This window comes from Mustela nigripes, chromosome 7, assembly GCF_022355385.1.
Source record: "Mustela nigripes isolate SB6536 chromosome 7, MUSNIG.SB6536, whole genome shotgun sequence".
Classification (NCBI taxonomy): Eukaryota; Metazoa; Chordata; class Mammalia; order Carnivora; family Mustelidae; genus Mustela; species Mustela nigripes.
This window is the reverse complement of record NC_081563.1, coordinates 26,184,334-26,198,209: the sequence shown is the minus strand read 5'-3', so window position 1 is coordinate 26,198,209 and position 13,876 is coordinate 26,184,334. Positions and strand designations below refer to the sequence as shown.

At 35.2% G+C, this 13,876-nt stretch overlaps 1 protein-coding gene across 8 annotated transcripts in view; it reads right to left on the bottom strand.

Moving 5' to 3' along the window:
• Positions 1-13,876, bottom strand: part of BIRC6 (baculoviral IAP repeat containing 6) — a 225,714-nt gene that overhangs the window by 116,874 nt on the left and 94,964 nt on the right. For 6 of the 8 annotated variants that reach the window (XR_009405279.1, XM_059405398.1, XM_059405399.1 and 3 more), the window contains 11 exons: positions 13,417-13,604; positions 12,313-12,636; positions 11,975-12,074; positions 9,613-9,827; positions 9,228-9,436; positions 8,449-8,795; positions 7,612-7,831; positions 6,983-7,116; positions 6,131-6,268; positions 4,474-4,601; positions 709-840 (listed from right to left, as the gene is read on the bottom strand). Coding sequence is in view for 7 of the 8 variants with exons in the window: in XM_059405398.1 (XP_059261381.1) it covers positions 709-840; positions 4,474-4,601; positions 6,131-6,268; positions 6,983-7,116; positions 7,612-7,831; positions 8,449-8,795; positions 9,228-9,436; positions 9,613-9,827; positions 11,975-12,074; positions 12,313-12,636; positions 13,417-13,604 (2,135 nt within the window). In the remaining variant the exon portion in view is untranslated. The remainder of the gene's footprint in view (positions 1-708; positions 841-4,473; positions 4,602-6,130; positions 6,269-6,982; positions 7,117-7,611; positions 7,832-8,448; positions 8,796-9,227; positions 9,437-9,612; positions 9,828-11,974; positions 12,075-12,312; positions 12,637-13,416; positions 13,605-13,876) is intronic. The other 2 variants (XM_059405400.1, XM_059405403.1) reach the window with 2 other exon arrangements.

Here is a 13,876-nt window from a genome sequence, read left to right as displayed (position 1 = left end):
TAAGATTCAACATAAGATTATTAAAAGCTATACTGACCAATATGCCTAAAGTCCTGGTTAGAGTAAGGTACTGGACTTATAACGGAATTTCAGAAAAGTGACATTCTATATAAAAGCTGCATTAGGTCAAATCTAACATCTTGAATAAAAATTACCAAAGTATTCTAAACACAATTCATAAAAAGTGGATGGATAAAGAAACCTATGTAACACAACTTTAAGTATAGAGTATTAACTCAAGTTATCTCAAAATCTAATGGAATAAATATAACCTCATATTTATAGAAACACAATAAACAAAACTAGTTGCTACATGAGTTATTCCCCCAAATTAAAAAATATATGTTACATTGCATTTTAAAATTTTATTTACAAATCAATGGATTTAATTTTCACTTAAGAACACATTAAGAAAACTGTACATTTCCTTGAATCTTTTATTTTTAATTTACTGGCACACAATCCACTTTAAAGAGAGCACTTTGGAAACATAATGTAAGTCCACATTTATCATATATGTCCTTGAGTTAAAAGCTATCTTCCCTCAAAAAAAAAAAAAAAATGGTTTAGAATAGATTTTTTCATTGATAGGCAGAATAACAAAACCTTAAGTTTCTTAATTATTATTAAAAATATTTAACTAAATTGAAATATTAGAAAGGAAAGTGATCATCCCAAAATAATTACATTAAAAAGCAAAGATCATACCTTTGAGGTAGCCTGCTTTAGTTTTGCTTGCTCTACCAGAAGTTTGTATGATGATCCCTTGTTACTTTGTATTTTTTCTTTTTCCATCTGTTCCACCAAAGCTTTCTGTTTAGCTTTTAGTAGGTTAAGTTGCTTTAAAAAAAAAAAAAAAAGGAAAATTAATCTAACTTTTTAACCTAAACTAAGCTAACAGCGTTAAAAACAACAAAGTAATTATATACCTCACAGATTTTATCCATCCAACTGATGGAATAAATTATTCCCTGATTTAGTTTTAACTGTATTGCTGATAAGTCATTTCAAATCCCAAATAATCTGTCCATGTTATAATTAAGATTTAATTCCTCATCCATGGGAAAAGGGAAGTAAGTGGAAAACTTTCTTTATGTAAGCCATTACATAGAGAAGGATAGATACTTTCTGGAGGAAAGTAAGTGCTCTTAAATATATGGGGAAAATATTTTATTACACAATATTCTCAGTTTTATTTTTATGGCAATCTCCCTTAAGATTAGTAAATTTTTAAAAATGTCTTTGTTCTTTATTAATTAAAATTTTATCCAGTTAACTGTAGATATATAGATCTAAGAAATAAGAGAACTCTCTTAGACACTTTACCCAATTTCCTCCAATGATAACAATTTGTAAAGCTGTAATACTGCAACAGAGTACTGACATTATAAAATTCACCAATTTTATTCAGATTTCTCTTCACTTCTACTCGAGTTTATGTCTGTGTTTGTGTACTAGTTCTACATATGTGTGGACACATGAACTGCCACGATAGTACCATCATCACTAGGATCTCTCATGATGTCCTTTTAAATAGCCCACCCATATCCCTCCTATCCCATGGGCCCAGTCCCTAATCCCTGGCAACTACTAGTTAGTAGCAATGAATCAAAACAAAGACAAAAATGTCTGCACAGAAGACCTTAAAAATCCATTGAATGACTTAACCACATCTCCATATAAGGCAGAACATTATTCTAAATAGAAAGTCACTAAAAAGTGATAGCCATAATTATAAATGAATACTTTAGTTAAGAACGTAATAAACCTACGTAAGATTTTTTATTTATTTATTTGACAGACAGAGATCACAAGTAGGCAGAGAGGCAGGCAGAGAGAGAGAGAGGAGGAAGCAGGCTCTCCGCGGAGCAGACAGCCCAATGCGGGGCTCGATCCCAGGACCCTGGGATCACGACCCGAGCCGAAGGCAGAGGCTTTAACCCACTGAGCCACCCAGGCGCCGCAACAATAAATATTTTTTTTAATTAATTTCAAACCACAATCTTAATCAGCAACTTCAATTACTATAAAAAGACATTTTTTTCTTAAACCATTTGAGAGTAAGCTGGCAACATGCTGACCAGCCACCCTTGAATACTTTAGTGTCCATTTCCTAGAAACAAGATTCTTTCCTGCAACCATAATAAAACCATTAGAAACAGAGAATATTGATACACTACTACCAACTATGCCTCACATCCCACTTTTAAGTTTTTCCAGTGCCAATAATGTCCATCATAGTAAAGAATAAAACAGTAATATTTTATTAAGAAAAATCTACTGGGTTTATACTCTAGGTTTATTTTCCAACTTCATATCCTAAATTAAATACAGCAAGCATAAATGTTAAGTGTTCAGTAAAATCAGCTGTTTTAAAATGTAAATTATTACCACATAAAATTAGTTCAGAGTAAAAAAAATAAAAAAGAGTTGAGGGAAAAGCTTCACATCATTTTTCCTGCAAAAGATCAAACAGCTCAGCTGAAAAATTTTAAAGTGAAAATAAATAATTCAGTGCTAAGCCCATGTTTTTAAAAAGGCCTAAAGCTTCCACAAACTTGTCAGATCCAATGGATTTTCATATAAACTCTAATTACAGTTCAAATCAATTATACAAATATTTATTGACAATACACTAGGCTCCATACTATGTATCAAGGATATAACATTTAACCCTGTATATGCTGTAAAAGAAAGAGAAAGACCCATTTAAAAAGGTAGTAACAATAAAGTAATGGCTCCTAAGAATCTGATATCAGGTATAAATTCACTATTACACAGTAAAATGTGTATCGAACAAATTTTATGTGCAATTTCAAAAGTGATCATGGAACCAACTGAGGAAAAAAAAACAGATATTCACAAGTGTCCTCCCATTAAAAACCACATTCTAATATATGAATATATTGTGTGAATATAATTGTGTGAAAGATTTAGTGTGTCTGCATGCAAATGTTTGCATGATAAGAAGAAACATATATGTGCATCTGTGTGTATTTCAAAAAGAATAAAACCAACACTAAAGGTTTTATCAACAGGCAAATGGATTAAGAGATTCTGGAACATTCACGGAACGGTGGTCAAGAATTAAAAAGAACCACTGATACACTCAATATGGATGGATCTCAAAAAAAGTCATTTTGAGCAAAAAAAGCTAGGTATAAAAGAGCACTCTGCATGACTCCTAACAATACTTTAAGAAATGATTTACTCACCCTGAACTGCACAAATTTCAAGTTAACAAAATAAAAGAATCCCTACCAAAATTTATGATGAATATAATGAAATGATAAAATACAGGACACATGGGGAATATACTGTATGGGATACTACCCTAATTTGGAAGGCAGCTATGCTCACCACTATACCACCAACACATATTATCCTAATTTGGGAAACAGAGAGGTCCTCTTGGAGGAAGTGATTATAAACTCATGCCTAGTAAGTTAGGTCATCTCAGCAAAAGAGTAATCTATGTGGTTTGGGGGGGCGGGGGCGCGTGGGGAGGAAAGGTACTTACTAGATGCAAAAGTCCTGGATGAGAAAACTGGGGCTGGTGGTTCATAAATTCAAATTCAATATGGCTAGACTAAACTTCAAACGTGTAAGTTACAAACAGAGACCCATGATAGAACCCTGAAGTCCTGTTAAGGACTCTTGACTTTCAAGCACAGGTCAACTGGAAGCTATCAAGAATTCAAGAAAGAGGGACACCTGGGTGGCTCAGTTGGTTAAGCGGCTGCCTTCAGCTCAGGTCGTGATCGCAGGGTCCTGGGATTAAGTCCCGCATCGGGCTCCTTGCTTGGCGGGGAGCCTGCTTCTCCCTCTGCCTCTGCCTGCCTCTCTGTCTGCCTGTGCTTGCTCGCTCTCTCTCCCTCTGTCTCTGACAAATGTATAAATAAAATCTTTTTTAAAAAATTAAAAAAAAAAAGAATTCAAGAAAGAAATGATAAGGATTAAGAAAGAACAAAGACACCTTGTGACTAGACAAAAAAAAAAAAATGACGGCCTCTTATTTAGAACAGTATTAACAGAGAGGGGAAGAGGTAGACACTTTATTTATTTATTTTTTTTTAAAGATTTTATTTATTTATTTGACAGAGAGAAATCACAAGTAGAAGGAGAGGCAGGCAGAGAGAGAGAGAGAAGCAGGCTCCCTGCTGAGCAGAGAGCCCGATGCGGGACTCGATCTCAGGACTCTGAGATCATGACCTGAGCCGAAGGCAGCGGCTTAACGCACTGAGCCACCCAGGCGCCCGAGGTAGACACTTTAAAGGACCTCACCAAAAATCTGTAAACTACAAACTGTTGCCATCTTACAAATAAAGAAGCTCAGTCTCAAATCTGTTAAACAACTTCCCTAAGTACCTCCTTAAACAGCATACCTAACACCTGATAACCACAAGTCTGTCTTATGCAACTTAAAGCAATGTTCTCAAACATTAAAATTTAAAAAAGCATACTGAAAATTACCTGTTTATGATGAACTAGCTGCTTTCTGATTTTTCTGGAATATAATCTATCAAGGCTACTGCTGCCTTTGGAAGACCTATTTATGCTCTGAGTGTGCAGATTATTGTTAATAAAACTCCACTGATTACCTGAAAGAGCAAGAAAAAGTTTTATTAGTAATTCCATTAAATGTGACTTTAAAGTACTTTCTATACCCAGAAAACACAAATTTATAAATGTGTCAATCATGACGAAGTGGTTTTAAAGAAAATTAACCATTATTAGGAAATGGCTAGTAAGATTTGACCCCAGAAAGCTACTCTAGACCCTAAATGACTCTAAGATCAGAGTTTCCTGTCTCCAATATTTCCTTTAAGACAACAGCTATTTTCCTCCACAGTTGTTTAAGATTAATTTTTAACAACACACCTCTGATGTAACTCAATTGAAAAACAACAAATGGCTCACTACTGCCTATTTCAAACCCAAGCTTTTGTGTAAGGACCCAAAAAGAGGATATTCAATAATTTGACTTAATGAATGCAAAAATAAGTTTAAAAAAATCATGCTATGTAGCTCTACTTTTTCTCATTTTTAAAAAAATGTGTCCAGACTATTACTTCAAGTATCATTCTTCTGCTCAACATCACACTTGACCCATCTCCAATTACTTGTTCATGCCTGCTTAACCTAAGGACATCTTCTTCTATTCTCTACTATCCATTTGTTAAGACAGTTCAAATTTTTCAAAACCTATAAAAAATGTCTTCCACCAATGCACTTCCACAGTATCTGAATGATATAAATAAAAACTAAGATCTCTGATACTGTAATATTCCAACTTCATGTGATAGTTATATGTAGCTGTGTAGATACCTCTATATCCTATGAGTGAACTGGCTCACAGACTCTAAATATTTAAGACATACTCTACATGCAAAAAATTCCCCACCCTTTTCCCAAACGTAATGTGCACCAAAATCAATTGATTCATCGATCTATAACACACCTTGAGGGACCTTTTTTTAATACTAGAAACCTGACAATGTGTAAAATTCAATTTTATGGCACTTAAATGACTGTATTTAGATATAAGATTTAGCTATTTCAAAACCTTTATGAAAACTGTTGTTAGCCTGGAAGTAGGGGAAAAAAATAATCTGTCTTGCAGTTGGATATCATATAATTTGAAAATTTTTCTATGCCTCAAACTTTTATGAAGACTGAAACTCAAAAAAACAAACAAAAAAAGAACACCAATCTGGGAACTCCTGTATCTAAGCATAAAAACTCTTTATACTTAATTAGAACTCTACTTCTTCATATTGATAAATAGAATGACACACTATACTCAAAGAACATAAAGAACTCTTCACATATTTCTACTCATAAATTCACTTACATGTATGCCATTAGAAAGTGTTTAAATGAGCATGAGGAAAATAACCTAATGAAAGACATGCTTGTATCCAGACACTAAAAGTCATGCTCAAATAAGGGGCTGGTCCATAAAGTCCTTCAAAAATAAATTTTTTCCTTAAAACAGATTCCCAGTAAATTTAATTCATATTTTACATAAATTACATACAGCTGGAAACTCCAGGCCAATAGCCAGTTCTGGAACAACTGCATAGTCACTCAAAATCCCCACCAATAGATTATTATAAACTTCTGATACCTGTCAGAAACCTCTCCCTGTCTTTACCATTCAGAGGCTTTTTTGCAGCTGCTGCTTCATCTTCAACAGTGGCCACATAATCCAGCAATCTGGACACCAGCATCACGACCCAACTGATCATGGGAATATCTAGCACTCCTATACGCAGGTGACAGTGGAAAAAATAATCAGGTGATTCTAAGAGTTCTAATGAAGTCTGAGAAAATAATTATGAGATGAACATCTTATAAATTAAAAATATACCATATCATTACTAACATTAATATTTACTTATAATAAGCCTCAGAACTGGAACCTGTGGCCACACGCTTAATCTAATGGAAGATAAATGTTTTATGTTATGAAAATAGATTCTTGATTATAGATTGAATCCAAGAGACAATAATTTATAAACTAGGAAACAGGTATAAGGTCCAATTTTCAGACTTCCAGGTAACTAAATTAAAAAAATCTCTCAACTTCCTAATCATATATAAACTAAGTTCTAAAGTTTTTGTTCCAATAACAATTTTGTTGCTCGGATGAAATTCATTATGAATGACCAGAAAAGCAACCGTACCTAAAACTGAGACTTAATGAAGAGTCCGATTTTAGTTATGACAATACAGAAAAAAACATGTTTCGATAGTTTCCAGATTCAAAGTTCAAATAATGAAAAATAGATTTATAAAGCAATAACCATATGGCAATCAATCATATGAAAGTCTACATTCTAAATTCTACAGCATGAAAGTATTAGCAAAGTGTACAGCGATGAATATTAAAAAAAGTACTTCACAACCAGACATTTTATAAAAGCAGTATTTATAGGAATCTTATGTTTTTGCTAAAGACAACCACTTTAAATAATACCTTCTGTTCTCCTATGCATGGGTAACTGTGGCTGAAGAGGTGACAACAAATTATCCAGCAGATTAAGTAAGCTTTCTAATACTCCACTATTACTAAGTGATCTCTGACCAATGCAGGAAAGTAACATGAAGACCCTAAAAAAAGAGATACAAATAAAATACCAGTATGAATCCATTTGCTCATTTAAAAAATAATTCACACTGAAATTTAACAAATGATACGATAGGCTGTTCTTAGCATGAGTTATACCTGGAGCTACAATGTTAAAATTAACTCTTTCCAAACTCTTGGTTATATTTCATAACTATATCCATACAAAATCCAGCAGAGAATTTTATCATAGTTTCAAAGAATACATGTAACACATAAAGTAACATAATCTATAAGGAAATACTTGTAAACACAGATCTATAAACTCCACAGATATAGTCAGGAAACTAAAGAATGTAGTCTACTGTATCACCGTATAATCTTCTTCAATATGTGCGTTGCTGGGCATTCCCAAACCCTGGTAAGATGTGCTTCATTTAACCACTCAGGATCAATCTACATGCATAGAATTTCAAAATCTGAACCCTAACTGTGAAAAGTAAAAATTACTAATAAAAACTCCATATTTTCTGACCTACCTATCTTGTGGAAAGATGAGAAGCTGCTCTGAATTGTACAATTCCTGAAGAACATTAGAAAGAAACTGACCCCACCATCTTTCACCACCACAGAGTTGAACAAGTAGAAGACCAGTATGCAACCGTATCTTTGGGGTTCCACTGATGCACAAGTGTTTAAAAAGCTCTTCACAGGCCTGGGCATGAAACGTGCTCTGCAAAACTGCAGGAACAGAGTGTCCTATTACAGAACAGAAAACAGTAAAATTTCCTATTTAAGCGTATGCTGTAATACCAGTATCAGCATACCTAAATACGCTTTTTTCTTAACAGCAATCAGTAACCAACTGTAATTCTATTTATTTTGCTATTCATTTATTTATTCTTTGTATGTAGAATTTTAATTGTTAAATGCTGCAAGAGGAGAAAAGCTAGCATTTGAATCAACTATATTTCTTATGTGTGGGGTTGGGTGATTCAGATAGTTGAGTGTGTATATCTGTGTGTGCATGTGTAATGACCAAAAATAGCTCTTGATTAGAAAATGACAGTATATTGTTGAAATTTATTAAGTTTTCACCATAACCATATTTAATATTTTGCCAGACAAATGAGGTACCGCATCCACAGTGAAGATTCGAGTTGAAAATCCATTTAAAACCAAAAAAAGGAGAAATATGGGAGAAAAAAGGAGTTAACCATTTCATAAACATTTCATTTCATAAACACATTTCATAAGTGCTCACACAGAAAGAATATCAAAATGAACAATACTAGCAAATACTAACACAACAACAAAAAAAGAAAATCATATCAAACATATTTCCAGCATTTAAAGAACTGAAGCCAAATACAAACCATTGGAAGAGTGAAGAAGACTGAGCAAAGTGTCCAGTAAGTATCTGATGATGGTCCGCAACTGCTCTGTGGAAGAAGTCTGAATTAAATCTTTTGGATCTGACGTTTCACTTAGTATCTTCCGACTTGCACCAAGAGCTACTTTGAGCCTCTGCACTGCATTATGGGCCAAATTCAGTTGAAGCTGTAGCTGAATACAGTCTTGATAGGCAGAAAAAACTCTACTGTCTTCTTCAACTGCCTTGTCTGGTTTTCGCAAAAAGTATTGTGCATTGTTAGCACTGTTAAGAGGAGGAAGATCGATACTTTGCAAAAGAGTTTCCAGTCGATGACAAGCTAAGTTATACCTGTGAATAAAAAATGTACAAAACAATTCCTGCAATGTTCCATTTTACATATATGTACCAATGCACACTAAAAATTAAATCTCTAGAACATGTTAACAACCATTAAAAAGAACTAATCCTTTGTTAAGTACTAAATGAAGTCAATTATCTAATCATAATATTGTAATTTATCAATTATTATAACATTCTAGCTTCCTACTTCCTTTTTTCTTTTTTAAAGTTTATTTCTTTTTTAGTAATCTCTACACCCACTGTGGAACTCAAACACACAGCTCAAAGATCAAGAGTCACTTCTCTCACTGAGTCAGTTGGGTCCTCCAACCTTTTGTTCTTCTCTATACATCTATGCAAAAATATTTCTTGAAAAATATATAAGACATACAAAGTAAAGGGTTTCAGTAAGATTAAAATATACTGCAATTTTCTAATAACCTGCACTGTATATCCTCCTGTAGAGCAACCATCATTGCTAAATGCTGGTCAATTTCTGGTTGGTTTGCAGATTCACCCTCTCCCCTTAAAGGATCATGCATTAACTTCAGTTCGCTTTCCCAAGGCAAGATATACGTGTGACCATAGTAAAATCCTAGGGGGATTTTGGCTCTGGCATTTGTACTCCCATAACGTCCAATGACAGTGATCTGAAATTAAGAGAAAAATGAAACATGAATATACATACACATCCATTTGCAAAAATAAAATTCAGAGCAATGTATTTAAGAAGATAGTTATACTTTTTAATTATATGTCTGAGTATCTCTCATAACTTGTTGGAAAGATGGAAAGCATATCAATTCACTGTCTTGCAGATCTTTACCTTCATAAATCTACACACAGGAGGTGGTATCAAATCATGCAGAATTAGTGAATGTGTGCTTATATCAGTTGCCACTACCAGTCGCCTCCCATCCACCTCTTCTCCTAATGTCCAAATGTCAATTGACAAGGAGGCCAAATCTCCACAAGTGGGAATCAAGACATCTGTCAACAGTATTGGTCTGCCAAAATCCAAGGTCACAAATCTCCTTGCTCCTATCAGAGAGAGATAGTAAGAGTTGACAAAAACTATCATTGTTGCAATTAACCAAAAGATACATTCACAAAAACAGTTGGGAACATGCATCTTAAAAAATGAAATCAACTTATTAAACAACAAACAGATGGGAAGGAAAGTAAATAAGCAGTCCTCAAAAATTCTCTGAAACCTCAATCCATGCTAGTTCAGGCTTAAAGAAAAAAGTATACAAGAGTAAGTTGTTATTGCAACAGCAATCAACTGTACATACAAGCTTAATTTAAAATTTTAGAGTTGAAAAACGTTATTACCAAAAACAGTACATGGATTAATTCTAAAAAGTATCTATGTAATCTTTTTCAGTCATCTGGTCACTTCCTAAAACTTGTCCTAATAGATGCATTAATGATATCAAATTGTACTGCTTGATTTTACTGTTCTCAAGCCTTACTCATTTTCTTACAGAGTTAGATCTCACACTGCAGTTACGATGTAAAGTAAAAGTACAAGGCAGAAATCACACAAAGTCACTACTACCACTAAAAAAAAAATCCCTCAGGAAGGTCCTCCAATAAAGAGAGACACAGCTTATCCCAAATAGTGTTTCTGCCCAGGTACCGACACATCACTGTCTCTTCAGCTACTTAGTACCAAGTGCAGTTGATGGCTTACTCTCAATGGCCACACTAAAGAGGCAGGAAGCCCTTCTGTGTAAGCACCCAAATCATACCCAGTGTGGTTGAGATGCTCACACTAACGAAAGGCAAAAATTATCTGAGAGGAACAGAAAAAGAGCAGACTTGCATCTCTCATCTCATACACACTTCAGAATAAGCCTGATTAGTAAAACAGTAGACAGAATCATTAACAACAGAATTCTTTTTCTTCTTCACCAGGTTGGGGTGAGGAGCACTTAATAAACTTAAGAGCTGCATTTTACAGTGAAGGGCCCTAGTGAAACTGCTAGAACCCATGCTATTTTCAATGGAGCTGGTTTCGCAGAAAAAGGTAGTTACCAGTACTTTCCTAAACAGAAAAACCATTAAAGAACAAAGAACGTAATTCTATAATCTACAGTCAATTCCACTGCTAAACAGCAAACTGCAGTGTAAACAACCGCTCACATTCCATAACACTGCACACCAACTAGTCACATTCTAAATGTTACAGACGCTAATGGTAACACCGGTGAAGGATTAGTTCAACAGGAAACACCATCAAGAATTTTTTTTTTTTTTAAGATTTTATTTATTTATTTGACAGAGAGAGATCACAAGCAGATGGAGAGGCAGGCAGAGAGAGAGAGAGAGAGGGAAGCAGGCTCTCCGCTGAGCAGAGAGCCTGACGCGGAACTCGATCCCAGGACCCCGAGATCATGACCCAAGCAGAAGACAGCGGCCCAACCCATTGAGCCACCCAGGCGCCCCAAAAATTGTTTTAAAAAACTCTCTCTTCCAAAGAAACAGCCTGATGCAATAAAGCAACTCTGGTTCAACTATTCATAGGATGAAAGGTGACACAGTATGCATTATATTCATATTATTCTCTGCTATAAAACACAGATTCTGTTGAATTCTGCTGCAGTCCACACCCAGAATTAACAGTTTGGTAGGATTATAAGGTTAAAATTGCCCATAGTTTACTAGGTAAACATGCTCTAATTGAAAGCCCCTATCGCAGTCACAGGTAACTAGCATAGACGTATGGCCACAAAATTATGTAAAATTTGAATTATCGAGACCAGGAAGTGTTATTAATGTTACTCAGTTATTAAAATGAGCAGTAATTCTATCTGCTATTTTCTGGAAACAGTTTCAACATCAGAGTGCTGGTGTTAGGAATACTGAAGCGTGATTTCCAGTGTCATGAAAACTGAGCAGCTACAACGGAAGTCGACCCTTCTGTCCATCCCAGTTCAACAGGCAAGATTCACATACAGCTCAGATACAGGGTCTGGGTAAAACTTAGCCACCCTACCCAGCAGCTCCCCTATGCTCAACAGAGTGAGCACACAGCTAAGCCTTATATGGTGCTTATTCTTGGTAAAATGTGCTTACCTAGGAATAGATGGGATTTACTCGCAAAAGAAAATCAAACTACAGAGTAAGACTCAGAGGGCTGATAGACTAGGCAAGAAAAATATTTTAAGAAAGGCAAATATTACCTGAATGCATTCGCTCTATAATAATGGACTGGTGGGGTGGAGGCTGAAGAAAATGTGAAGCATGAGAAATTGCAAGAGCTAGGCCAGAACCAAGTGGATTCTAGAAAAGAAAAAAGTGTAACTCTATATTGATATTATTCTTGCTCTATACAAACTAATAACTGTAATACCATATTAACAAGTCCCATTTCCTGATGTATATTCTATAACACTTTATAAAACAATCTAAGTTGATGTATCAAGTTGGTATAAGAAAAGTTTGCCTTCTCAGGTTAGCATGTACATTAAAATATTTTTAAATGTCTAAGCGAACACCTATTAAAAATATAATAATTTACCATTCTGGACTTGTTGGAATTTTTGTTATGTGCAGCAAGACTGACTGTTGGGGGATCAATAACTGAGCCTGGGAAAAGCTGGGCAAGTTCGGCATTAATCACAACGGAAACTGCTTCATTGGGTGGGGTGAGTGGTGGAGTCATAAAAAGTGGTGTTGTTTTTGGAGTGGGTGGAATAACATCGGATGGGTGGATGAAGAAGCCGGGGGCCGCCGCCGGGTTGGAAGGCACAGAGTTGTGAACAGGACCTACTGCTGAGGCCGCCGACGCCGCGGCAGCTGCTGCAGCCGTCGTCTGATGTAACTTGGCTTCCAGCTTTGCTTTCTGCAAAAGAAGTAAAAGCACAAGATATAGACTAGTCTTGCCTGCACAAACTGTGGGGAGCAGTACACAGGAAAAGAGCATACAAAGATAAACATGGTCTGATTAACTAGATCTCAGTTAAATAAAAATGAAATTAAACTAAAAAATGGACTCAACATGAACTGAGTATTTCTTCACTGTTATCGACTTCATTAAACATCTGATACACAATTTCCTGTGCTTGGGGGGAACAAGGACTTCCACAAAGCAAAGGTGGAAAGGAAGAACAACAAATAAATGTAAATAAGGAAACAAAATTCTCCTCAAAGCAAAATATTAACAAGAGGAGGTAGATTCTCACGGTGCCTAACCTAATATAATGTCACCTACAATCATACAGATCACAATTAGACCACAACGAAATCTCCAAAGCATCTGCCACTATTACTAAATTTTAATCCACGTGAATTCAATTCATCTCTAAAATGTTTCAGGATCTCCAATCCATAAAAATCCTAACTGGTAACTGTAATGTTTGACCAAGAGTGTTGAGACTAAATGGATTTTACTTAAGAGACTGGTCCCCCAAAATATTAAGTATAGTCCTGCAGCTGTTTATCAAATAATTTTTTTTTTAATTTAGATATATCACAAAGACGTTACCTCCATTTTTGTAGAAAATGATTAGCTCAGATCGGTCAACCTACTTTCCTTTACGAAAATAATGGTCATTTTTTATAGTACTTTTTCAGCTTTTGAAGTTTAGAGACAGCATGAACAAAGAGCCAAAGAGTCTCCAACCTGTTGCTGAAGCTTCAAAAGCTGCTGCTGTTTCTCTTGCAGCACCTGCAGCTGTTGCTCGGCTGATGCCATTGCATGAGAGAGAGACTGCAAAGCTACCTGGGCTGCTGAACTCAGGGCTGTCGAAGCTTCCCCAACTGTCCCCGATGACAGTCCACCTACTGCAGGAGTAACCCCGAAGGAACTCACTGGCATAAGACAAGGGGGGAGAAAAGGGATGAGGAAAAGGTTCACATAGAAACATATTCCAAGTATACTATTTTGACATTAAAACTCCAGTTTCATTTTAAAAGAGAAGAATCTATAGAGTATCAATAGGGAAATCTTAATGGTAAAAGCATATTGATTGATCCTAACAGTATTCGAGGTTAGGGAATCTGGGAAACTACTTATAAATCAAAGAAAATTATTGAGCTTAAAAATATTTTCAGCATATAAAAAATTTCATTTAATGGGGAAC